This window comes from Pecten maximus, chromosome 15 (assembly GCF_902652985.1).
Source record: "Pecten maximus chromosome 15, xPecMax1.1, whole genome shotgun sequence".
Taxonomy (NCBI): domain Eukaryota; kingdom Metazoa; phylum Mollusca; class Bivalvia; order Pectinida; family Pectinidae; genus Pecten; species Pecten maximus.
Genome location: NC_047029.1, coordinates 21,681,659 through 21,709,298, shown reverse-complemented (window position 1 = coordinate 21,709,298; position 27,640 = coordinate 21,681,659). Strand labels below are relative to the sequence as shown.

The 27,640-nt window shown below is 34.3% G+C and overlaps 2 protein-coding genes and 1 long non-coding RNA gene across 3 annotated transcripts; 1 reads left to right on the top strand and 2 right to left on the bottom strand.

Annotated features, from left to right (window-relative positions):
* Positions 1-5,792: 5,792 nt before the first annotated feature.
* Positions 5,793-8,110, top strand: LOC117343997. Its single transcript, XM_033906590.1, has 4 exons — positions 5,793-5,817; positions 6,482-6,602; positions 7,486-7,660; positions 7,943-8,110. Exons 2-4 carry the CDS (start codon positions 6,512-6,514, stop codon positions 8,004-8,006), a joined length of 330 nt encoding a protein of 109 aa, XP_033762481.1. The 5' UTR covers positions 5,793-5,817; positions 6,482-6,511; the 3' UTR covers positions 8,007-8,110.
* Positions 8,111-14,396: 6,286 nt separating this feature from the next.
* Positions 14,397-15,780, bottom strand: LOC117343313. Its single transcript, XM_033905656.1, has 3 exons — positions 15,518-15,780; positions 15,182-15,292; positions 14,397-14,756 (listed from the first exon to the last, which is right to left on the bottom strand). The coding sequence occupies exons 1-3, from the start codon at positions 15,530-15,532 to the stop codon at positions 14,397-14,399; spliced, it is 486 nt and encodes a 161-aa protein (XP_033761547.1). The 5' UTR covers positions 15,533-15,780.
* Positions 15,781-22,660: 6,880 nt separating this feature from the next.
* Positions 22,661-24,242, bottom strand: LOC117343996. The gene is made up of 3 exons (XR_004536107.1): positions 24,082-24,242; positions 23,245-23,419; positions 22,661-22,827 (listed from the first exon to the last, which is right to left on the bottom strand). It is a non-coding gene; the product is annotated as an uncharacterized LOC117343996 (long non-coding RNA).
* Positions 24,243-27,640: the final 3,398 nt, after the last annotated feature.

The following is a 27,640-nucleotide window of genomic DNA, read 5'->3' as shown; positions in this document are numbered from 1 at the left end:
CCGTGCGTGCAACATACATGCGTGTGGTGAGTGCGTATGTGTGTTTTCGGAGGCTGCGGTATGTTCGTGTTAAGTCTCCTTGTGATAGGCCGGAACTTTTGCCGATTTATAGTGCTACCTCACTGAAGCATACTGCCGAAGACACCCAGCAGCACACCCCACCCGGTCACATTATACTGACAACGGGCGAACCAGTCGTTCCCACTCCAAATATGCTGAGCGCTAAGCAGGAGTAGCAACTATCATTTTTAAAGACTTTGGTATGTCTCGGCTAGAGGACAGAACCAAAGGCCGTCCTCACAGCAGCGAACGCTCAACTAAAGGCCAAAAGTGAGGCATTGTCAAAGCAGACATTAGGAAGACGAAAGTTGTTAAGAAAGAAGAGAAAGGATAAGGCCCCAAATTTAGTCGCCTCCCACGATCATGCAATGGGGCAGCAGGTACAATTCTTACGGCGTACCTGCAGGGCAAAGTATAATCTGAAACACAATATTTACACAGGGTAGTGATCAAACATTCTCTCGATTTACCAATGTTTGTTTTTTTTTTAAATAATTGTGAGCTATTATATTTTTACGTACATAGAACCTTCATATTATATTTAACAAAAATAAGCTCATATGAAAGGAATATATATAATTTAAAGAAACACAGAACACTCCTTGACGCATCAATACTATACAGCATATTAGTAAAATCCTGCTGATACCAATTGTTGTTGAGAAAACTTGATGAAACTATTTTGATTGTTTTTTTTTTTGTAATACGATATACAAATAAGGTGTTAGGTCGCTGGTTTGTGGACTATATACCTACCATGTATTTACCATAGCAGCTAAAGTCGTCTACGACCGGTCGTCAAATATCTTAACCTGGTGTTAATATGAAAACCATTTTAAACAGAACAAAACAATGACAAGACGGCCGGGGTGGAAGTCTACGAAAATACAGATTGTACCGGATCGATATTTTTTAATATTAGAAAATTAAGTTTAGTGGTGTGATACCTTGATTTTTCATCAAGGGAAACGCAAATACCATTATTGTAAGTTTTAAAGTGTGTATTTGTCCCATGCATATGCCAATCAGTATTACATTACTTGATGAAGACCGTGTATGATTTAAAGTGAAATTGCTCATTGACAATTTTGTTTAAATTTTGCATTCCTCGTAGATAAGTGGAATGGTGCATGTATGATACCTTATATATATAGAGTTTAGGTAGCTATAACATATGTTATATATATTTAAGCATAGGCTGTCAATTGCAAAATTGTATTGACACAAACATGGAAGGGGAGACAACTCGAATTAGTGTATTGTTATGATGTAGTGTCGGGTTATATGATATTCTACCATGTTTGCTATGTAACGCCAGTTTTGATTGGGTTATATGATATTCTACCATGTTTGCTATGTAACGCCAGTTTTGATTGGTTTAAAACCATGTATTATTTTCCAATAACCCACGCTCGTGCCAATAATACACGGTCGTGAGTCACGGCTGTTACAATTTTAAATATCTAATATTCACCGGTTTCATAAAAGGTTACTATAGCCGAGTGGGCTAATGGGTTAGTCTTTGAATATATTTTTATCACGACGCGAGTTCGAATCCTACGGAGGCCCCCCTTTTTTCTATTTTTTTTTTATCCTTTTTTTTTTAATTTTCAAAATCAATGCCATATGATCGATACTCTTGATCTTAGTACTGTATTGCATGTATATTTCATCAACAAATAATACAATACTCAAGAAATAAATTACAAGGTTTTCCCGGGGTTTCTTTGCTGTTTTTCTATTAGAAAGAGGTCGATCTCAGAACTAAACAGTACATGGTAGAATAGAAATAATCAACTTTGACTCGTGTATTGTTGCAGGATATACAACGCGGACTCGGATATTTTGCAATTTTAATTAATAACTCAGGCCTGCGGCCTTCGTTATTAATTTAATTGCAAAATATCCCCTCGTCCTCGTTGCATATCCTGCAATAATACACGAATCATCGTTAATTATTTCTTAAATGAAGCTTATTGCTATGAATAGTTTGGTTGTCTGTATGGACACCAGCTAGTAAAGTAGATTAAATACAGGTATGCTGTATTGTTAAATTACAAGTTTAATTATTTTATCAGTGTCGGACAATTTATACTTAAGTTTGGTTTGCATAGATCAGCATGTAATATTATTGTAGAAAAATGTAGTTAATTAAGATTATGTTATCTGCAGTGGGTCACTTTGAGGTATAATGCATGATTAACACAGATGTTTGGACTCTTAATCCTGGAGCCATCATGACGTAATTTTATAATGCCAAAATGTCAGTTAATTATAAGTTATCATGCTTTTTTTGTAGTTTTAAGCGAAAGTCAGGTTGTTAATTGATATTGACCAGTTGTAAGCTATTGATGTGAATTTGTTTTCATAGTGCTAAGTTAATACTGAAACAGTTATAACTCCAATTTATTGTTCACAATTGATGTACATTGTGGTCAGACAGTCTTTGTTAATTCTGTTGTAGTTTTTTTTTACGTTGTTCGGATATTGAGGAATAAAGCAATTGACATCAGTATCTGTCTTCGTCATCGTCTGTCGGCTATGGGCAGTACACAGATCATTGTACAGATTTATCCTAAGCGTATTTTCAATAATTTATTTTTGAGGACAACTTGACAAAACACCTTTTATATTTTGCAAAAAACGTCAACATACCCAATCTTCAAAGATATATATAAACAAGTTTTCAAGCATAGAAAATGGTTATCTAAACTGAATTTAAAGCAGTTTAGCAACGTCAACTGTTGTTAATCGTACAGATTTTAGCAGAAACTACTGTACTCTTTACTTAATATTTAAACTGTTTGAATCATCACTTTGTGACATACTAAACTGAACAAGTCTTATCTTAATATCCAAAATAAACCTACTTGATAAGCGCCCTGACCGATAAAATCTCGTGTCAGGTCGTTGATCTGATTAAAAGTCTCCGATACATTCGTACCTAAACTTCGACTTAGCTGAAGATAAAAAAGATTTCTTTTTAGAAATTAAATCAGATACAAGATAATATTCCACTTTCGATTGTTTATTTAACAGATAGGATATCCAATGAGTTTTAATTTCATACCTGGTTTTAATGAACGAATGTTTGCGCGTCCAGGCTAATGAAAAGTACGAGACAATATTAATAAAATATCACATCAAATCGAAACAGTTCAGATACTTGGTATAACATAACACATCAGTCGGTATTTAAAAATATTGAGCACTTCATCGAACACCATTGTCCATGTTATGACGTCACAATCAATATTTTATCAAAAACGCTCAAGGGTTTACTTCACTAGCGACATATAAAATTCATTGGATAACAGGTCGATTACATGAGTATATTTTAAATACAGTAAAGCAGTATTTCAGCAAGATTGAAAGAGATTACAACGTCATGACAATAACATATGACCAAAAATGAAAAGAAAGTCATGCTGCTGTATAATCTAAAGCGAACTAAAAAGTGTTGTTCAATTGGTTTTCTACGTTTTACTTGATTTTACAAATTACTTACCACACCTTAAACATATTTTGTCTATGCTTTTAGCAGGCATCTTGTTGAAGGCGTGTTAAACCCAAATAATAAATATACAAATTTACGATATTTAAACAGAAGAAAGTCAGTCTAACCTGTAACTAAAGTAGCCAGTACCTTTCGAATTTAAGGATCCTTATAATATTATTTTGAATTGATCCATCATGAAGAATATAATCGTATGATATGTATTTCATACCGAAGCATAGTACATCTTGATGAAATGGCTAAATCAAAATCTTATGACGCCTTTATACGGGTTACATGTATATACTCACATGCTTTAAACATAACTACCATCCAGGTATGTTTTACTTAAACGAAGCAAGGAGATGTGTTATAAAATGTGTTATACATACGTTTTCTTAAAGAATATAGCATACATAGACTCAATTAATTTCAAAATCCTGTCTGCATTTGTAATGGAATACTGCGTGAGTAATCTATGAAAATACTGCAGCTGTTATGTTCTAACGGATGAATTTGAATTTATATCGTCGATTACAATAATGCCCAGATAAGTCTCCTAATAAATATAAACCGGAGTACAGAATATATATTCATGAATCAATTCTTAACAGACATGTTTTTAATGCTTATTAAGTGTAAGTAAGCGGTACAAATATACATGGTATAACAAGAACATAAGTGTTAATTTACATGTAAAATGAAAGTCCTGAAACGAGTTTAATCTTTAGATATGTCATGAATCTTTAGGTAAGCAACCTATTAACGAACAACTAAATGAATACCATATCGCGTTGACACGGGCGTAAGATTATATGTACCTCGTAACGGATGAGAGTATTCACAAGCTGACAATTATTTCCCCAAAAGACCAGCTAATTTCGACTATATCGGTACATTTTTCAGCGCCATAACAATTATGTCATTTTTGTGACTTTAACAAAAACCTTAGTATAACCTGTATCTTCCGATATTGATGACATCACTGAACCTGTTATTTAAAGCTGTTTTGTTTTCAGAATGTGTTCAACTGCAGGCAGATTAAATTTATAAATATGTACTAAGTAACGTGAATTCAAATTCGAATCTCGCGTATCAACTTCCTTAATATAATCTTAAACGAAATGAAGGAAAAAGCGTCGGCATTATAAACACATCAAAAGTTCATTATGTACAGACAAGGCCTTCTGCTTGAAAAAAACCGTAATGGATTTTCGTGACTGTATTATGTTCAGTATACTTTTCTTTGCAAGTAAAGCATGAATTATTATTATTCGAGACGCTATCGATCCCGGTTTATAATATATTTGTATTGATAAATGATATGCTCTTCATACTGTCTTCTAAATCAACAATGTTAAATAAAAAACAATTATTGAAAATATTTGCATTAATACAATGCTTCGAATGGTTTCCTACTCAGAGCCCGTCCTCTGTTTAACAAAGGGTTTTATCTTTCATCTGTAAACTATCTCCCTACCGAAGCTACATACATTTACATGCCCTGTTGTTTTAAAAGAAAGCATACCTCCCTATGTAAGTTAATAAATAATACGTAATAATTCATCTGATCAAATGATATTTCTCTTGTCGATTCCATAACCTCTTCTCTTCTGCCCAAAGGTTGTGCGAGTGTATGCTTAGATATTTCCATCTATACCGGCCGATGACATTTTGTATTCTTAATGACATCTAAAAAACAAAACCTGTAAATTTGATCGTAAACTTGCAGGGAAAATGACTTAAAAATTTGATAAAAGAAATGATCAGGTACCCAAATAACATATTACATGAAATGTACGCAATCGTAAAATGTGTAATGGTTACTGATTTGGGATTGTGTTTTTTTTTTATTTGATCATATTACAGGTATAATATTAAATCATTTCATTTTGTTTAAACATTATCATCTAAGCTTCTATAACATTGACATGATTTGTAATACCGCCTTGCAGTTTGGCCAATTTAGGAGACATGCTTTCGGAATTAATTGAACCTAAAACAGTAACATTTGCTTTAATGTAAAAAATATGATGCCCGCTTGTTATATTCAGAATTTCATATTTCAAATATATCATGATTGCTTTTTAACAAAGAAAGGTCAAACGTGTCTAAGAAACAATTTGGAATGATAAGGGAAATATTGACGTCTTTGTCAGCTGTCATTTTTCAGTGGGTGTGTTTTATCATATATGGCATAAACCTATATAAACCACACAAAGGTGTTCACTCGACCTACATCTCTTCAAACACCTCCATTGGTAAGCTCGGAATTTCTTTGTTACTAGTATTGTGTCTTAGTTACCTGGTGAAGTTTTTGGAACCTTGGCCCGGATTCAAGAAAACGTATTCACGCTCAAATACACATTTTGCGCTCGGACAAAAATACTTTTGGTGATAAATATGATGTTTGATTTAATATCAGTTAATCTATAATGTGAAGAAATGACTTCAAGAGTGATATTATTTTCGATGCTTATATGTTTTTTGAATCGCTTTTTATTATTTACAAAAAGTTGGATCGAGTACAAAATTGAAGTTTCAGTATGAAATGGCTTCGTGAATAAGGGCCGTGACTTTGAGTTTGGTGATATATAATTACATCTACACGTATGATACGACCTTTTCTATCGCAAATTATTTTTATGCCTTTATTTGTTGTAAAATCATGATTATTGAATGATTTTCAGTCTTTAGTTTATCTAACACGCTATAAAAAATACTCGCATATAGTGAACACGCCAGCTGTTTACGTTTTATTGGTTTTTATGTTATATATCTAGTTCCATTTTACGTATTTTTACGGCTTATTTTGCAGATTTGAATGGATCAAAATATATTAATGTATACAAATGTATTAGTTATAACTCGTGTTGTTTCAGCCATGTCATTATTGCAATATCGCTCATCTATTCTTCCCTGCAGTTGACTAGTCTGTTAACTCCAAGATTCATCATGAAGTTGGCCCTTTTTCTCGTTCTCGCACTGCCCTTGGTCATGTCAGCACCACATAAAAAGGCTGTCAATCCATTTGTGAACAGTCTCTGTAAGTAAATCAACGCAAATCTTATCTGTGATTTTTCGTTACTATGTTTCTCGATCCGTTCATCGACAATGGGAGAATTAACAATTTAAAGTGTAAGTCGACTTTTAATAAGAATGGGATACAGTCATCAATCTATTTCTGCGTCACTGTGTATGTCTGTAAAGGAGTGTGACTGTTAAGGTGTGTGTCTGTTAAGGTGTATGTCTGTAAAGGTGTGTGTCTGTTAAGGTGTATGTCTGTTAAGGTGTGTATGTTAAGGAGTGTGTCTGTTAAGGTGTGTGTCTGTTAAGGTGTGTGTCTGTTAAGGAGTGTGTCTGTTAAGGTGTATATCTGTTAAGGTGTGTGTCTGTTAAGGTGTGTGTCTGTAAAGGTGTGTGCGTCCGTGCTTGCGTTTGTGATAAGATCGCTTACACGATATATCTCTTGACCTCTTGGACAGATTTAGTTTATGTTCACACGGTAGCATCGAACCAAAGTATTATATTTAAAGGTTAAAGGTCAAATGCCACACTCGTCTACTGTTAAATGAAATTCTTGTGACAAGATATCTCATGAAACCATGGACAGATATAGCTAATATTCACATCATCACCGTCTACATCTGATTATATATTATGGTAGTCATCGATTATAGTTTCAGGTCAAACGTCACAATTGACTACTTTTGAAGCAGCAAATATTGTGCCAGAGATATATCTAGCCTCGAGACTGATTTAATTCATATTTACACCACATACATACAGCATCAAAAAAGTTGATCAAGGTTAAATGAACCCTCATTTCATTGATGAGGTTTTTTGGCATGTCCTTGCAAAAAAGAACAACCAGTGTTAAATATATATAACTGTATACATATATCACACATTTTTTTGTTCTGTTTCAGTGAATATATTCCACGCAGATGAGCTCAAACTGCTAGTTACAGATTTAGTTGACGATCTGGGGTCTGACAATAGGGAAGTTGATTGTGAAAAAGAGTGTAACCACCTCGTAGACACACAGTTTACAGGCACCATCAACGTCCTTTCTCACCAAGTTTGCCCTCTCAGTTGCCATTCGTAAGTTCCCTTCGATTTCTGCTTCAACTTGTCATACAAATATTTTCAAGTTAGTTTTGAAATATGTTTTAAAAACACATTACAATCAAATTGCAATCTTCTCGCAAAATTAATTTGTATTCCAAATACATTAGAACCTATTGGAAAAACAGTTAGAAGTGGATTTCCAAATTAAGAAAAGACTATATATATATAGCATGCAAATGATTAAATAAAATTGATAATGATAAAATGTGTCGGATTGCTTTGTTCCTAATTGAATGTTTTTCGTTCCATTGACAGGTTGCAGGAATTGGCCCACTTCTTCCATATTCCTAATCCTTCCGCCACTCCATCTTCTGCATAAAACAGACAATCTGACTTGATATGGTAAAACATGTCTATGTAATTAAGTGAATCAGATAAACTTTGCTGTGCAGCATGCAATAAAGATATCAGGCAAGTTCATGATACTGTCTTTTGCGTTTAATTTATTTCCTGCGACTTCGAACTCGAAATCAAAATTGTGAAGTCCTATTGGTGATTTGTTGCTAGAAAGAAAACAAATAGAAACTTAAATTATGTTTATTACGAACACATAACAACGTCCCAATAATACATACATAAGTGTGTTTATAATAATTTGAAGTTTTATGTTAATTGCCGTAGCGACTAAAGAACAACTGTTCTGAATACATATTGACAAAATTAGATGATCACGAGGAGTCATTGTACGATGCTTCCTTGCCAAAATATATGCAATTTAAATCCAATCGAAACCGCCTGGCAGCTTCAAGTCGTCATCTTTGCTCACATCAAAACATCTGTGTGTTTGTAAGGAGTACGTACTGCTAAGCTTCTAAACGATCGTGTGGTCAAAATATCCAGTTAATAAAAGAAACGAAAAATGAAATTTAAAACATTTAACTTGGATTAGTTATGCTTTGGGGAAGCGTTTCAATGAATTAAAGTTCAATTTTGTGCTCACTGCTAATCAAAATGTTTCTATTTAGATAATCTTTTTATCTTTCATTTTATTTCAAAGGTTAAATTAGATTCCCCAATATTCGCGATCAATGATGATTAATGACGTAACCAGACAGGCATATCCTATTAGAGCGTGACCGGATTATGTTCATTCACAACAAAAACATGACGATAATAAAAACAGAAGATTATCGAACATTACCGAAATAATTTTGTAATTGTGGATACAGATATCCTAGAATACAACGAAAGGTAACAGTCATTTAATTCATAGCTATCGTATCTAGTAAAACGAGGAGTTGTTGCGAAAATAGCAGTGTTTGCTTGTACCTTGACCTAGTTTTATTTTTTTTCAGTTTACACACATGGTCATATAAATATTTCATCTCCTCAACCCTAGTCGATCTAAATACTTAATTCGGGATAGTTCTATGCAGGGATATTTGTACTTTGCTTGTATAGTGCATTTTTTTCAAAATTGTCTTGAATTTTACTACCCCGACAACAGGGCATCGCCATTATCGTATCGTTTCTTGACATGTTTGTTTACCCTATGATTCGTAACCTGTTGCAGGTGTACTGGCTATGAGGCAAAGGATAAACAGACGTATCAAGTGTTTACAAAACGATACGATAGTGACTTGGTCCTGTGACCAACTGACATTACTTAGAAACTGATCACAGGGACATTGTGTATTTATAATGATAATAATAATTAAGAGTTTAATACACCGCAAATTCACAGCAACATAGCCAAGTCAAATCGGTTCACAAATCATTACCCATGGTTATTGGGCATTCAGACAATGTCTTTCTCAGCTTACACATGATATTTCTTCACTAGGCTACCTCATCATCATTTACAAATGAGTTGACTGGAACACAACGGATTAAAGTATCTTAATCGTTCAAGGATGTAACACAATGCCGAACTAGCAACCTTTCATGTCCTACTACTAGACCACCCTACTTCTTTAAAGGCTAAGAATGGATTTCGGGCCAGACGACAGCAACAAAATATAGCATCATTTAACGACAATCACATTGGTTACTTAAAACATGCATTGATAAATACAGTGCACGCTTGCTGAAAGTATATATCACTGGTCAAAAAGTACATTAATTTCCATGAAAATATCCAAAATAAGCCTAGAACATGATATATTTACATTTTGGTGGCAAAGCCACGATATAAAATAAGTAAAACGATTTGCAGTCTATGTGAGCATAATTGACACCCAAAACGTGACATCAATCCATGCCGTGCATGAATATATTCACCAACCGGAACTACTTGTAACTAACGTAAACAATCATGGCTCTCATGAGCCCGAACTTATCGTGCAGTTCGCGACCAGAAACTAAGTTTTAAGTAAACATTCAATTATTGTATAGTACGGTAAATAAGCACAGACACAAGAACAATATATTACAAGACTTTAAAAAAAAAGATTTTAGAAGTAAATTTTAAAATATATTAAAGAACCAATGAAAATATTTACAGCTGTACAGTAAGTACTACATAGACATGGCAGAATATCCAAATTTTAGAATAGAATTACCAGATATTCTATGTGCTGGTGATGAGTTTTCATCAAGCGGAGACGATGATTTGCAGACGATCGACCTTCCCGACAACTTTCTGACTAGTTCATTGTTATTTGACAAAGAATTTGAACAACAGCCTCTGAAGCCTTCGACTCAGCCTCATGGGAATTTCTAAATAAGGAAATTGACTTTTTTTAATTTTGGAGATAGCGCCAAAAGATGGATAAAAACTTTACAAAAATATACATTTTCTGCTATAACTCAAAATTGTATTCTGTCAGATTTCTTTAACATACAGAGGGGCTGCCGACAAGGGGACCTGGTCTCTCCATATCTATTCTTGCTTGTCGCTGAAATATTAGCAATTCTTATTAAATATCAGTGGTATTCAAATAGGGCAAAAAGCTCATAAACTGTCACAGTTTGCAGATGACACATCAATAATATAAGATGGATCTAGAAACTCATTCAATGAAACTTTAAATGTATAAGATTGTTCTGGAAAAAAATCTGGATTAAAAGTCAATAATGATAACACTAAAGTTATTTGGATAAGTCGGAAAAAAATTAGTGCAGATGTATACCATCACAGATGGAAACTAAAATGGGGGGAAACAAAATTCAATTTACTCGGTCGTGACTTTTCTGTTAATTTAGAAGAATTTTTTTATGGTGAATTATTCTAAAACTATGAAAAATATAAAGACCAGTATAAGTCAGTGGTCACGGAGAATTCTAACACCTCTTGGTAGGATAGTGGTATTGAAATCAATCATTATACCAAAACTAAACCATTTGTTTATATCTATTCCAACCCCTGACAACACCATTATACAACAATTGAATGATACTTCCTTTAATTTCATTTGGCAATCACCAGTTGACAAAATTAAAAGAGGTACTTTTGTTCAAAATTATGTAAATGGAGGCCTTAAAATGATTGATATATCAACATTTTGCAGTCTAAAGTCTACATGGTTGCGAAGATTACTTAAGAACAGTAACAGCAAATATATCAGACCTGGGTACGGACTTTGTTAAACATTTTAGAACTGATAATGATTTTTGGAAAAATGTTTTTCAGGCATGGGTTAAAATTTCAGAAGCAGCACAAGTACAAACTTCCCAAGAATTCTTAAGTCTTCCTATTTGGTTTAATCCAAATTTTTGTATTGGCAACAATTGTTTTTTTTAACAGAGACTGGTTTAACAAAGGTGTAAGAAATGTTTGCGATTTATTAGATCAAGAGAATAAGTTTCTATCTTTCATAAACTTTAAACAGAAATTTGATACAGAATCAAAAATCTTCTTGCTTTATCAGAGTATATGTCAGTCCATCAAACAAAGATGTAAGGATCTGGATCTATTCTTAATGGCAAAAAATATAATAGAAAGACCACTGGTACCAAGTCATATTCACATTTTATTAAAGAATAATAAAGGATGTAAGGACATTTATAAACGTTTGATTGAAAAAGATAAATGTTTAATAACAGCTGAACAAAAATGTAAACAGCATGATGCCTTTAAAAATGGACTGGAAAAAAATTTACAATATCCCCTTTCAAACTACCAAAGATACAACTATACAATGGTTTCAATACCGGCTGCCACACCGCATTCCTCCTTTAAATAATTATTTAAAAACTATTAAAGTCTCGGACAATAACATCTGTAATATATGTAATACATAAATTGAAACCATAGAACATCTTTTTTGGGAATGTCCGCAATCCTTTCAACTTTTGCAAGATTTTAAAATGGGAATATTTGATAAAACTAGTAAAGTAACTGATTTTAGATTGGAAACAGTCCCTTTTGGAGATACTAGCTGCTTGGAAACAGTCCCTTTTGGAGATACTAGCTGCTTTTCATTACCTGTAAATTTCCTTACTATATGTGAAATTTTACATATACTCTGTGTCAAGAAAGAAGCAAATGCTTAGTCTTGAAGGTTTGAATCAGTTTTTGGCGTTCAAATATGAAATAGAAAAAAATGTCAAAAAAATGTATATATTGAAAGATTTGATAGAATATGGATCGAATGGAAAGATATGTTTGAAAATTAGGGGTTTATTTTGCTGTGGTTGTAGTGTACCAATGGATAAATAAGTACTTTTAGATGAAATTGTAATTACCGACCTGTATTTTATAATCTAAACAACAATGTTCGTCACTGTATTTTAAAATGAATGAGAAACTTGATTTATTTCCAACCTTACCTACATAAGTAGTAGGACTTATCCTATTTACAACATATATAACTTTAATTCTTATATTGTAGACTACGATTTCTGCTAATATAATTGATCAAATTTACATATATTTGAAAAAATATATACTCTGGGGATTTATAAGCATATCATCTCGTTCATTGGACATATATGCCAAATGGTGTTCATTTGTGCACTACAACAATAGTATTTATATACATGAGTCAGCAGTTGTAAAGCTTGTATGTCAATCTTCATGTGATGTATACCTGTTTGTGTGGCTATGGTTGTGATTTGATGTACTATGTTTATATAATTTTGAGTCCTTTGTGTGAATGTATAATGTGGTGTTCCTTTGCTGTTTCTGTTCTGTTTCTGTATTATAATATTTTATTCTCCCTACCATATGCATCTATACTGAACAAGTAGAGTCACATATAAATCCATATATGTACAGTATATACTATACTATTAGATACTTTAAATTTTCTTCTTATGTACCTAAGCATTTCGGACTATACCTTCTGAACTTATCTTTTTGAAACTTAATAGACTTTCGTGAAAAGAACATCTTGCCAAAAGTTACCCCTTCTACATAATGTCATCCCGTCTACATAATGTAAGAATTAATTTGTGTGCAGTGATTGTTTGCCGATTTATAGTGCTACCTCACTGAAGCATACTGCCGAAGACACCCAGCAGCACATCCCACCCGGTCACATTATACTGACAACGGGCGAACCAGTCGTTCCACTCCAAATATGCTGAGCGCTAAGCAGCAGGAATAGCAACTGTCATTTTAATGACTCTGGTATGTCTCGGCCAGGGGACAGAACCCAAAGCCTTCCTCACAGGGGCGAACGCTCGACTAAAGGCCAAAAGTGAGGCATTGTCAAGGGAGACATTAGGAAGAAGAAAGTTGTTCAGAAAGAAGAGAAAAGATAAGATCCCAAGTTTAGTCGCCTCTTACGATCATGCAATGGGGGCAGCAGGTACAATTCTTACGCCCTACCTGCAGGGCAGAGCTATGACAGATATGCCACCGCCGGAAACTCCATGTTCCACAGAAACTGGACAGAGTAAACGTTTTAAAGCGATAACAGAGGAAAATGTTGAACAATTATTTGAAGCAAGAGAAGCCCCTTCAACTATAAAAAACACCGGTAAGGGTGATTCTAAAAAAAATGGCAATATTTGGTTCCGCTGAAAAAATAGTTATATATTCAAGAAATGTATTAAAGTATTCGTCTTTTAACATAAAGTGTATTGCTCTGTCATTTTTTAATCTCAGCAATGAGTCAATTTTATTTTATTTTGGGAAAAAAAAGTAATTTGTATTGACAGACGAATGATTGTGTCATTACCATAACGTTAATGAATTTGATGATAAATCTTCCATTTAATATAATAAATCATTTATCTAAGCGCATATATATTTCCCAAAAAGAAGTGTACATGATATACAAACAAAATATAATGAAAGTGACAACTTTATTTAAAATAACAATAAAAACACCTATGTGAAACTGAATTTTATCGAAAGTTGATTGATTTATTTCCTACCACGGGCACATACAATGATAATGAAATGGAAAAATGTACACAATATGTAGAAACTATTAGTATTAATCAAATCCAAACCATTAATTTGAGGAAAAGAGTTTGGTCAAAATATAAAATCAGAGAAAGTGTTGTGTTATGGTAATGACATTGCGTTTCGGTGATGACAGATCGTTGCGGTACTGACAACATCACCGTGTATTCACAGCTAAACATTAGTATTTTATACATTATGCAATAAGAAATAACACAACTTAATAAAACAAATCAACCTGTATTTAAACACAATTTCAAACAAAATACTGTTCCAATTTTAAAGTTCATTGATGAGAATTTGCGCGTACAAGTTTATTCAAACACAAACAAATTCAATTCTAATCAGCAATATCAACTTGGAAGTTCATTGTGTCCACTTTGAACGTTCATTAACGTGCGGTTCATTATTAAGTCATTCCTCCTCTTTTTCAATCTCGATCCAAATAGTCGGATCAACTTGTACGTGCCTGGACGTGACTGGTTTTGGTGGGTCAACCAAAAGTGTGATGATATCCTTTTTAGCATACCACAAAGTGTCTTCTAAACTTGGCCAGAAAAATCTGTTTCGGCCGACCCTGTGCATGACTTTCACTTCCAGCTCATCATCATCGACTGCCAGAACGATGCCTGGAAAAGCATTGCCATCGTACTTAACCACACAGTAGCGCGAAACTAAACTCTCGTTCACATCTTGAACCTTTTGTAACTTGCCCGACTCCTGTTCAGGTGCTGCAATGTGTGGGGCGCCTTCCGGTTCAGAATCATCCTCGGTCTGGAAAACAATAAGCGTACAGGTATTGGTATATATTACACAACGAGTGATGAATGTTTATCATATTAATCTCTTAATTCGAGGAAGTTAATTTTAAAAAGTTTCAAAATACACAAGGTGTACAGGCTGCAGATCAGCTAACAAGAGTTAGACATTATTATTTTGTTTAAAACATTTGTTGAAGATAGCCACAAAAACAATTCATTGGAACAGAACAAGAGAAAGTTTCCCCACTTTGGGGTTGAGACAGAATAATATCAACCCAATAGCGCATGTAGCTAGAGAAATCTCAACCAGCCAAAAGGGCGGACACACCTGTCCGGGATGGGAGAAAATATTTTCTTATACTTTTAATGAGAACGACAGGAAGACATACTGTGGATAATTGACAAAATTCCACAGCGCGAATTATTTGAAATAATTACCTGAACGGAGAATGACGCTGTCTCTGGTGCAAAACAATCACAGAAGTCTGGCTTCCCACAAAAGCAGGATACCGGGCGGTGTCTTAAGGACCCTGGACTGATCACAAGAATCTGTAAATAAATGGACAAACATGATAAGTACAAACTTATGAGTCGACTCTTTCCAAATATTTATATTTGTCTAATGGATAATGTTTGTATCACAGATTTAGCTGAACTATTTCTTTATTATGCAAACGTGTTCATTAAAATGTGTACAAGTAATTTGTCACAAATATTAATCCCCTTCAAATGCATTTTTAATTAAACAAACTATCAATATATATTGATATGTACCTGGTGTATCTGCATGGTACGCGGGAGAGGCTTGAGTGACAACGGAAGTTCTTCTTTGACATCCTCTACGTCCTTCTCGTTGATGATCACAACCTTCACCTTTGATCCAGTTTCTTCCAGGGTCTTTTGTAGGTCCTTAGCGCCAGTGATATCCCCTCCTCTGAGAACGAATCCGTCGGCCGTCCGCTTGATGACAGCCCCGATCCCATCCGCTGCTCCTATAAGATATAGCCCACATTTTGTACAATAGGATTGGACTACATTACATATTTGCAAATGGAAATTATATTATACAAATCAGTATTTATCTAATTTGAAACTGGTATATAAAAACAATATATTCCAAATTTAGTTAAATACAGACCCTTAAAATCTTGCTCTCATGTTACGATTTCTGTGACGTATACATTCGCTATTTACATTACATTAATATAAGATTATAAATAGCAACATAACTCCTTACTTCATTATTTGTTGCTCCGGACATCACGATCTTCACGACCGAAACAATATTATTTGTGACATGTAATTAAAAACGTAATTTATTCATCACTCTAAAAGGGATATGACACGTATCATACTGATGATATACCTTTTCCATGACCAGCTTCCAAGAAATTCCAAGTTGCAGATCCAAATCCATACTCGAAGACTTTTTTGGACAGCAGGTAGAAGTTTTGCTTATTACGATACTGTGTTGTAGGTCCATCGCTCACAAAGTGGACAATTGTCGTGTCTGTTTCCTCTCTTAGATATTTAAGAATTGGATGGAGGTGTGCCCAAATAGCAGCAGGAGAGTGGTCGAGGCAGTCAGAGACGGTGCAGAAAGACAGCGTGTTTTCTGTTGTGTATGCTACGACTGTGTGTAACGAAATTTGTCGTTGAGATGACCCAAAGTGCATGCTTTGGATTTCAGCACTGTATTTACAGTTATAATTCTCCGAAAAGTCCATATGTATGATCAGCTCATTTTGCGATAGATTCTCTTTTAAATGTCTCAGTGACCGGTACTGATGGCGTATGTTGAAAACATGTCTGGATATACGTGGCAAAGCTTTGTTGAGATCGTTGCAAAGTACTTGTAGGGATCCCCCTTCTTGCTCTTTGACAGTAACGTTGACAGTGGTCTTGACAATTTCTCCATCTATTTTCTTTTCCTTTTCTAATCTCTTTGTCTTCCATTCAAACCATGTGATCTGTTTACCCATATCTATGTTTGGTTCAAAGTTAATCTGTTTCCTTTTGCATTCCTCACAATCTCTGTACATGCATTCCTTGTTTTGTTTGTTGCAGGTAACGCGTTCCAAAACGTTGTCTATGTCTCTTCTTGCCAATGCCTTTTCATGGTGACATCTTTCAATCTTCAGTTCCATATTTTGGCATATTCTACATAAACAAGTGTCGCGATCTTTTGCAGTTGGCTTGATTATGTTGAATGGTTTAAAGCTGCAGAAAAGACTGTAGGAAATTTTTATCTTCGTTTCTGTCAGGAACTTTGAATGCAGTGTTTTCAAATCAAAAGACAAAAGTCTGATCTGTCGTCTCTCCTCTTTCCTGGTTATACAGGCTTTTTTCCCGGCTTTCATCCTTGAGTTATCGTCTCTATTAAGAAAATCGAAGACGAGTTTCTTTGATCTTGGTGTTTTCCCTTTCATCTTTGACCGTCGATCTCTCTGTGAAAATCCAAGACGTTTCTTTGCATATGCACAAAGACGATGACGCTTGAGAACTTTGTATGCACAAACAATGCTCGAAATTAAGCGCTTTTCTTCTTCTGATTTTGTTGCTTCGTACCGGTCTTTTACTCGGTTAGCCATCGCCTGGTACAGTAATAAAGCCTTTTTTACTTCTCCACTTTTGATGATAGCATCTACCTTCTTTTCTATGTCAGATTTTCTATTGGTAGTCAAACGCTCACATCTCTTTTTCCATTTGTTGACAAGACGCTTCTGACTAAACAGAGACACCTGAAGCTTATCTATCTTCCTGTATGCTTTTGCTCTGTCCTTCCTGACATTTCTTCGGCCTTTTCTCCTCATAGTTTCTGTCCTTTGGTCAACTGGTTGAATTTGGTTAGGGGGACTCTGATATGGTGGTGAATTTGGTGGTGTACAGTTTAGTATTGTATCAAGCTGCTTATCCCTTTTTCTTTTGTTTTTTTGGTCTTTTTTCCATCGCTTTCTTTGCTTCCTTTGATCCCTTGCTCCCATATCTTTAATGCTTTTCAGTTGTCCCTTCTCTTTTCTGTTCTCATTTCTCTCTTTCTCTTTCTGTTTGTACTTGTCATGTAGCTCCTTGTCTGCTCTTTGTCGCTGTCTCCACAATGCAGATCTCTCTTTTGCTGATAAAACCATTGTGTTGCTTGCTTCTTTCTTAATGTAAGAATATATTTCGATGCTGTTAAAGTGTCATACAAGTTGCACACCCTTGTCGCCCAGCCGTCACTATCTTCTTCTCTTAATAGTTCATAAAACTGTTTTTCTAATGTGGCGTGGGCGATGTCAGTACCATTCAAATGTTGTTTAAATACTGAAATGAAATATATATATTTACATTACGTTTGTATATACAACATTTTATATCTTATATCTGATGATTTTAACTGACATATTGTAAATTCTACTTGACAAACAATCACATCAATCAGGCTTTAATACATAGCTTTAGTAAAATATGAAGTATCATACTTTATTTTCCTGTAAACGGTACACGTATACATGTTTAAAATGTTTTGTTCCATTTCAATAAAAGATATGTCAGTACCGAAACGTTATCGTCATTACCGCAACGGAAAAACGTTGCGGTAACTGACCGTTTCGGTAATGACAAATGTATTCTAATTTTCCCTAATGGGCCCCTTTCATCAGCAATGGCGGGAATAACAATCGTTCATTTGAGAAATGCTCCTTACATGAATATTCTGAGAATGAACCCATTTTTTTATAGTCATAAGTATTTGTTATATCACACATACGGTACTGACATCATAAAGGTGTACTGGTGCAAGAGCATACTTACATCTCGCTGTTTCTTTCTCCACTTCACTGGCATAGCAGCCCGCCATGTGTATTCGTAAGTTGCCAGCAAAAAACTTCAATGTGGCAGAAGAGCGTGGACAAAGGGGGAAAACTCTAGCAGATTTTCCGTAATTCTCACAGCGTTGCGGTAATGACATGGATATAAGCGACACGAAAAAAATTAGGAATTTTTTTACTTTACGAGACTTTATTCAAACCATCTAAGGTTTATATGTTAAATTCAACTTTCATACTGCAGATATAGCGTAACTTTTTATTAATTTTGCACATAAATATTAAGTTCTGCATGTTTGAAAAATGTAAGCAGGGAAAGTGACATGGCGGAAAATATGATTCTGTCGCCAAATGTTCTATTTTTTTGGAAACGGGCAGGGAAATTATGTTTATATAAGCGATTTTATTAACGAAATCAAATCAACAAACGTACATTTGTATACAAGTCCTAAATTGTCAGTTGAAGTTTTTATTTGTTGTATTTCACCACATAAACGCTGAGTGACACACATTTGCCATTTTATTTAGAATCACCCGTAAGCCTACTAGGAAGTGTTAGAAAGCGGTGTTCAAGTAACAAGCCATGTGCAGTAGCTCTCTCGAAGACGGTGTCATAGCATTTTCTATATAAAATACGAGAAATCAACCAAAACAAATCATTGTTGCATTTGATATAAGCATTCAAAAATAGTTTTAATCGTTACACAACTGACGTAATATTTTTTAGACTTAGACTTAATTTTTTTTAGACTGGAACAACGAGAGAACTGGGAGTGAATTAGATTTCAACCGAGTGACGGTGGAGACCCTTGCTGAGAAGCTCAGTTTTTTTTATTGTGAAGCGAAGCCGAAATCAACCTCGGATGAGTCCGAACCTGCGGAGTACCACAAAAACTCTCTGATCAGTATAAGATCAGCCATAAACAGACATCTTACAAGTTGCAAAAGAAACATAGATATTGTGAGGGACAAGGAATTCAAAAGGGCAAACGGGGTATTAGATGGCCTACTGAAAGAAAAAGAGTGAGGTCGGGACAATCTAAACCCACTCAACATAAACAGATAATTGAGCGACCAGATTTGATTAAAATTTCCACTTACGTGGAAGGTGCGTCCGGGTCCCCGCTTACACTCATTTGTCATTAAATTTCATTTCACGTGGTATGGAATTCCATCACCAACTGAAAATTCATTTGAATTCAATTCCGGCGAGTACGCCACAATAGTACACGAAACAAAGCAAACGAATTTCCAAGGTGGACTATCCTCAATTGAATGTAACTCGGGAAAACGCATGTACATGACAGACACAGATGTCTGTCCTATCCGTATGCTCAAATTACTCATAGAGAAAACAGATAAATCTGCCACCAATTTGTTTAACCAGTACAATAGGGATGCTTTAGACAATCCAATGCAATCACCAATCTGGTTCACGGCAAAACCGCTGTCAAAGCGTTCCTGTCAGACATCTGTACCGGGGCTAAAGTTGAAACACATTATACACCGCATTGTTTGCGAGCAACGGCAATTCAGTGTTTGAATGATCAGAATTTCGAGACACGGCACACCATGTTAATGTCTAATCACAGAAACGAAGCTTCTCTGCGATCTTATACCAGGACGGTTTCTTCATCACAAAAGAAAGCATTGAACGGTGCGTTGTCATGCTTAACACATCCAAAACGTGAATCAGCCATGGTCCCAGTGACAAGTCACACTGAATCACGTCAATCTCCGGTCTCGACCACCATTTCCTCTCCTGCTGATCTCGTTCCTGACAGAGATGCTGTTGTAGACACTTCAAACTGTAATCAAGTTTCTTTGCAGTCAATGAATTCGTTTACACCTGGTTTTCTCGCAAATTCAACCTTCTCGCACTGTACATTCAACTTTATGTCCTTCATGTCTCCCATCCGCATATAAGTTCCGGGGAGGGGACAGATGAAAAAATGCCTAGGACTACGTCGTTTTTTTATGTTATCAAAAAGTATTCAAAAGAAATTTTATTCAATATTGTTACACAAATACTAAAAAAGAATTGAACATACTGTGTTTTTTTTTTTTTTTTTTTGTATTATTTCAATGCACTTTTTTGTTTGCCAATCTGCACGTGACAAATGAATTTTGAAAAAAATAGGCTTTTCTATTTGTCAAACCCCATTGACGAAGTCGTTGAATATTGGCTTTTTTTATGCTAACCCAATTTTAATTTTCAAAATGGAACAAAAAATATGTCGAGAATGTAAATATAAGGATTAAACTGTTTTTTTGGTGTCTATGGTCAATATAGATGCCAGAGCTTTGCAAACAAACGTCATATTGTGCGCTAGCATTAAAGAGACTCATTAAAGAGTACCCTGAGTTTCCTCAGACCATCACACCGGAAGTTAGACAAATACTTTCTATCAAACAATTTTTAATTTTGGTTTCGGAACACGTTCTCTGATGACAGATTATCACATGCTAGATTCAGAGTTTTACTACTTGCCATTCATATATTTTTTTCAAGTGTTTAAAAATGAAAAAAGTAAATTTTCGAGTTTGCTTCAAACTTCCCATACTGATTATGGTGGACATTTTGAATTAGCGGATCTGTCTGATCAGCAGATACTTAATTTAAAATTTAATTATCACATCAGTGAGTGTGTCCCTTTGCCTTAATCTTTCATGTTACACATTCTATGATAGAGTACATACATCCTCTGTGGGGGAAGGGGGGACTGAAAGGCGAATAGTAGAGAGAACGTCCCTGTTAAGTTATTCTGTTGGGCTAACTTGATGATCACAATACTTTCAAACTTTGTCTTGATCATTACTTTGCTGAACTTAATGGTGTTTAATTGGTTTGGTTCATTTTGTTTAACGTCCTATTAACAGCAAAGCTCATTTAAGGACGGCCTCCCGTGCGTGCGACATGCATGCGTGTGGTGAGTGTGTATATGTGTTTTGGGAGGCTGTGGTATGTTTGTGTTAAGTCTCCTTGCGATAGGCCGGAACTTTTGCCGATTTATAGTGCTACCTCACTAAAGCATACTGCCGAAGACAGCCAGCAGGACACCCACCCTGTCACATTATACTGACAGCGGAGGAACTAGTCATCCAGAGACTTGAGGTTCCCACGTAGCACCCTACCGGCTCCGAAGGGGGAAGAGTGGGACCACAGGACCAAACAAAAGGGGTTTTCCCAAAACAAATACACATTTTGTAGTTATGGTCAAACATGTGATGTGATGCCCTAAAGAAGAACACCGGCCCCCTTCGTAAAAAGCGAGTGTGCTTGCTTTCAATGTTTCATGCGATCATATATTCAGATGATGTATATAGATAAACTATTTGATTTATATAAAGGGGTTAACTAACATTTTAAGAAAAGCAGATTATTAAGCAAACAGATGACTACTAAAATATGTAGTCCTTTTTTATTTTTGTCTTCAAACACAAACACGTTGCTATAAAACATTTATTTTTAGATTAATTCTTCTGAGATGTGAATTATAATTATGTAGATAATTTATCTTGTATATACTATCTTGTGCATGCACATTACGGCTTGATATAAAGTTTGAAGTACCTTGATTAAGATAATTGATTATTGATAAGTAGCGGACACGTTTGTATTATCTTGGAAAAAAATATTTTTACATGTGGAATTAAGAAACCATTTTGTACAAAATAATTTTAATGCAAAATTTCGCTGAGATAGGTAACAGACAAAATATTTCAATACTACGTAATATAATCGCAACAAGAACCGACAAAAAGAGAGTGTAGATAGTGTCAGTTGTTTTAACAACAAGTTTTACAACACTTCAAAAGACAATGGGACGCATATCCGGCAACATATGGTGAACGCTATCACATGTAAGGAGTATGTATGAAGTGTATCAGTCTTTACGTTAACGTGTGAAAAAAGATTCTATAAAATATTATTTCTGTAAGAGTGAGATATTGGAAGCTCAATGTATTTTATGTTATTCAGCTGTAAATCAATAACTGAATAACGTTCAGGATTTTTGCTCGTTTTTTTTAATGTTTTTTTTTATATATTTGTTATTTAGCTACTAAAGAAAAAAAATGGACTAATATTAAAAGTAAGTAAACAACGGAAATCGTTTCGTTTAGTTTATTTGATATTGTGCAACCAAAATTACATAAACGAACAGTTTATCTCATCCGCTTAATAACATGGAGGAGATATATTCATAATGTTCGTTTTACGCACTAGCAGTAGTCGTGGGAGCAGAAATATGGAAGAAGTGGACCAATTCCTGCAACCTGTCGAAGAAATGAGATATATTTGAAAAGCAGTCATCTAGTTCAACATATATGAATTATTGAATAATGCCATATTATTATATATAGAGCAATTATTAGTTTTGATACCATTTCAACACATCGTACTTCTGCATGTCATATCTAAACAAAAGAAATAACAAAAAACCACACACTTTCTACTGTCTTTCTTTCAAACCCCTTGATGTGGTCTGAGAACTTTTGAAGTAGTATATCTTCAAAATATTGTGGGAAAATTGCAATATGCTTATATATATGTACATTTAATAAATATATATAATAAAGTAATTTACTGAAAACATCATGAAAAAATTGCCATATATATGACCTAAATATCTGAAAACTAACATGAATATATATGTCTATGACAAAGTTAGGCAGAGACTGAAGGAAGCTTACGAATGACAACTGAGAGGGCAAACTTGGTGAGAAAGGACGTTGATGGTGCCCGAAAACTGAGTGTCTACGAGGTTGTTACACTCTTTTTCACATTCTCCCTCCCTATTGTCAGAACCTAGATCAGCAACTAAATCTGTAACTAGTCTTTTTAGCTCATCTGCGTGGAAAATGTTCACTGAAACAGAAGACGATATACGAAATTGTATATTTCCCTATAATACTAGTTATTCTTTACTTTTGTATAATTTCATTTAAGATATATTTGGTATATATATATCCTGTAATACAGAAGTACTTAATGTTTTCCTCAATTAATATGCTACCACCACAATCTATCGAAAGCACACATTGGTAAAATATGATATCAAGCCTATTGTTTAAAGTGTTATTCAATCACCGTCTAACACATGATATACTGTTGTGATAGCATCAGCATATTTATGTATTATTTTTACATTATTTAATTTGACTCAAATTTTGTATAGCGACATAATTTATAAAAAAATATACACATAGTTCATATTGTCTTAATTGGGACATATTTTAACAGTCGATAAGTGTGTGCCTCTTATTAACAAAAAAAGACGCAGTAAGACATAATCTATGATACGTACTGCTTACACTGTAAATGAAATGAAGAAATCGAAACATTTTAAATATTAACCTAATAATACATACATTCGAACATCGTAATCTCTAGATCATTTGGGGTATGGTAAAACCCGAAAATTCGATGTAATTCAGTATAACTACAATATTTTACTTGAAAGTCAAATCGAGAGCGAAAAAGGAACGCATTAACACATATACCAGTAAAATGTGTGTTAATTTACTTACAGAGACTGTTTCACAAATGGATTGATAGCCTTTTTCTGTGGTGCTGACATGACCAAGGGCAGGGCGACAACGAGAAAAAGGGCCAACTTCATGATGATTCGTGGAATAAACAATCTAGTTCACTACTGGAGAAAAGAAGCGCATTTCAGTGTTAAAAAATAAACGACAAACATATCCATGTGTACGGAGATAATTGTTAGATGGCTCATCTATTGTCTAGTATAATTGATATTGTCTCTTGCGAACTTATTGGGATATGGTTTTATATATATATATATATATATATTACCGAATAATGATTTCGAAGTATTTTAAATTCCTTGATACAGTGTATCAATGTGAATAAGTAACAAATCGCGCATATAACGTAAAATGAAAAGATAGAGGTGGTTGTAATAGGGTATAGAAGGTGCCTCTACTATTCCTATAACAGAAGCAAGGGGGCAGACGAATATAATTTACACATTAAAAATATAACTTCTTCAAAAGGTTTTCTCTGATTTGTAACGATCTCTCAATTTCCCTTTTCTACTTTCTGAATAATCTTATAAGTAAATTTGCTATTCTTTTAAAAATGTTACGTTTTGGATATCATTGACAGGAGGGTAATGAGCAATGACAAGCAATGACAAACAGCGTAAATGTGTATTTAAACATTGTAACTGACATTTTATCAGAATTCTACCAATATACATTTTAGTATTTTTTGTACTCTAATAACAAAAAGACCAGTTCATTCTACAGACAAGTTACAAAACTAATCTAAAACTTACTATGGTTTTTTTTTTATTAAACGTTTAAATCGCTTAATTGTTTTAGAAAAATGCACAGTCACATCATTCTAGAAAAGGAAACATATTGTATAATTTAATATAGGCAATTTATTTTGAAATGAAATTAAAATGACAGTAAAGAAAACGTCTAGGTTGTTATCATTTGGAATACATGTCATTATACCCTATTTTTAAACAATGGACAATTACATAATCAAAATAATTAGATCTAACTACGATAGCACTGAAATGTTTCCTAAACACTTTGAAAATACAGTATTAAAGCTAAAAGATCCTGGGCCTTTATCACGTTTGAAATTTTTCAAAACCAATGAAGCCTCGTCAAGTTAAATAAATCCTTCTAAATTATCATATTATATCTACTCAATTAAGGAATATAGACATTTACTTAAATGTCTTCAAAAACAACACCCTCGATAACAATATCATAAAATAATATAACTTCTTCAAAACTTTTTCTCTGTAACAATCTCTCAATTTCGCTCGTATATCTTATAAATAAATTTTCTTCTCTCTTAAAAGTGTTACGTTTTGGATATCATAGTCAGGAGGATAAATTACACTTAAAGAGAAGAGCAAATTAGGTATAAAAACGTATCACACGGACTAAATAGACATAAAATGTCTGAATCAGAATTTATAACAAATAATCTTTTTTTGAATTTACGACCGAAGGTACAAAATGTAAATACAATATTATTATTTTTTACAACATATATCAAAAGCAGAAAACTGTATCTAAAAATTAATATAGTATTACAATTTTAAGAAATAACATTCACATTTTTAAAATAAACAGATTGTTTTTACTTTATGTAAACATACGTAATAGAACGTCTTTTGTTAACATATATATGTATAACAGCTTCTATTACTCCCGAATGTTTTAACTCTCAAAAATTGAATTTGAATCTTGGAAATTTAAACAGCATTTCTATTCAACATATGGGTATTCCAATTTCTGATTAATGGTGATTTGATTTCTGAAATTGAATAAATATAAAACAATAAAAAAACTGGCTGATGTGTTAAAGAAATAGTTCTAGTGCCAAGGGATCCGGAACTTACCAATGAGATCCTTACTGCAGGAAAAGATCGAGTAAGCGTGATTTAGGAGTTTATATAGAGATAGATATGTAGCATGTCATGACCGTAAAAAGGTTAAAACACACCTTCTGGAAAACGACAGCTGTCCAGGATGTAGTGTAGCTATAGTTTTATACCTATAAAGTTCACAGTCGGGCGATAATTTGTACTATCTACGCATATAGTATTTTTAAAAGAATGTTGAAATATAATTATGATGTGTAGGAAAAGAGAACAACGACATTTAAACAAACGGTGATGCGAACTAAAATTACACATAACGCAGGAAAAAAAAACAATAAAAAAAAATTCAAAGAAATAAAACATTTATTTATACGGAGCCTCTTACAAATGTACCGGATGATTTGGTTTGGTCTGGTTTATTTTGTTTAACGTCCTATTAACAGCTAATGTCATTTAAGGACGGCTGTACCGGATGAATAAGATTCTACAAAGGGGTACGCGTCATCTGCTGCATCGACAAGACGACGTCTGACTACATATAAGACAAAGTTTGGTTTGTGTTGTCTAACGTCTTATTAACAGCCAGGGTCATAAGACGAGGGAAATAATACCATGATGTCGGCTATAAAACATCCCCATGGTCTTTATCAACCTTTAGCTCATTATTATCAGGTAGCGGACTGTTTATTAGCACATTATTATCAGGTAATGGACTGTTTATTAGCCCATTATTATCAGGTAGTGGACTGTTTATTAGCCCATTATCATTAGGTAGTGGACTGTTTATTAGCCCATTATCATCAGGTAGCGGACTGTTTATTAGCCCAGTATCATTAGGTAGTGGACTGTACATCTCTCGAAACATTGTGTTGAATGCTTTTTGTCAGCAGTCGACATATGCCAGGCGAAATCATGATATTGAGACATTACACACCTAAGGTAAGGGCAGATCGTTTGATAGCTCACAACAATGTTTTGATAAGTAATTTTATTTTTAAAAAAACTCATAATCCTAGGATTCTGTTTAGCTCGATCGGTTGAGCATACGACTAGTAGGACAGAGGTCCCGGGTTCGATCCCTAGCAGAGGCAGTGATTAAGATTGAATTAATCATATGCTCTGTTACATATAAATATAACTAAGCAACCGGCATCTGTCTAGCATCCACCTGACCATGTTATTTTGACTGAGAATTTCTTGATTTGGTAAAGCACAACACAAATTTCCAGACTCTCTTTGGTATTTTGGTCCTGGTTATTGATGGTAGAATTAAAACTATGCTCAAAGCTACCATTCCGACCTACTTAATCACATTGTTCTGTAAAGGCATTCTTTGACCGTTCATAATAGCTATACCTCAGATTCTTTCGAAAATAAGAGAAATGTGGCATGTGACTAATCATACTGAAAGCATTTGTGAACATAACTACAATCTGACATTTGGTTTGGTTTGGTTTATTTTGTTAAACGTCCTATTAACAGCTATAAGGTCATTTAAGGACGGCCTCCCGTGTGTGGGACATGCATGTGTGTGGCGAGAGCGTATGTATGTTCTTGGAGGCAGCGGTATGTTCGTGTAAAGTCTCCTTGTGATAGGTTGGAACTTTTGCCGATGTATAGTGCTACCTCACTGAAGCATACTGCCGAAGACACCCAGCAGCACACCCCACCCGGCCACATTATACTGACAACGGACAAACCAGTCGCCCCACTCC

Coding starts and splice junctions, on each gene's coding strand:
- LOC117343313 (XM_033905656.1), bottom strand. Junction 14,757..15,181: donor CAGCGTCATTCTCCGTTCAG/GTAATTATTTCA, acceptor ATTGTTTTCCAG/ACCGAGGATGATTCTGAACC.
- LOC117343997 (XM_033906590.1), top strand. CDS start 6,512: ATGAAGTTGGCCCTTTTTCTCGTTCTCGCACTGCCCTTGGTCATGTCA. Junction 6,603..7,485: donor TCCATTTGTGAACAGTCTCT/GTAAGTAAATCA, acceptor GTTCTGTTTCAG/TGAATATATTCCACGCAGAT. Junction 7,661..7,942: donor TGCCCTCTCAGTTGCCATTC/GTAAGTTCCCTT, acceptor TTCCATTGACAG/GTTGCAGGAATTGGCCCACT.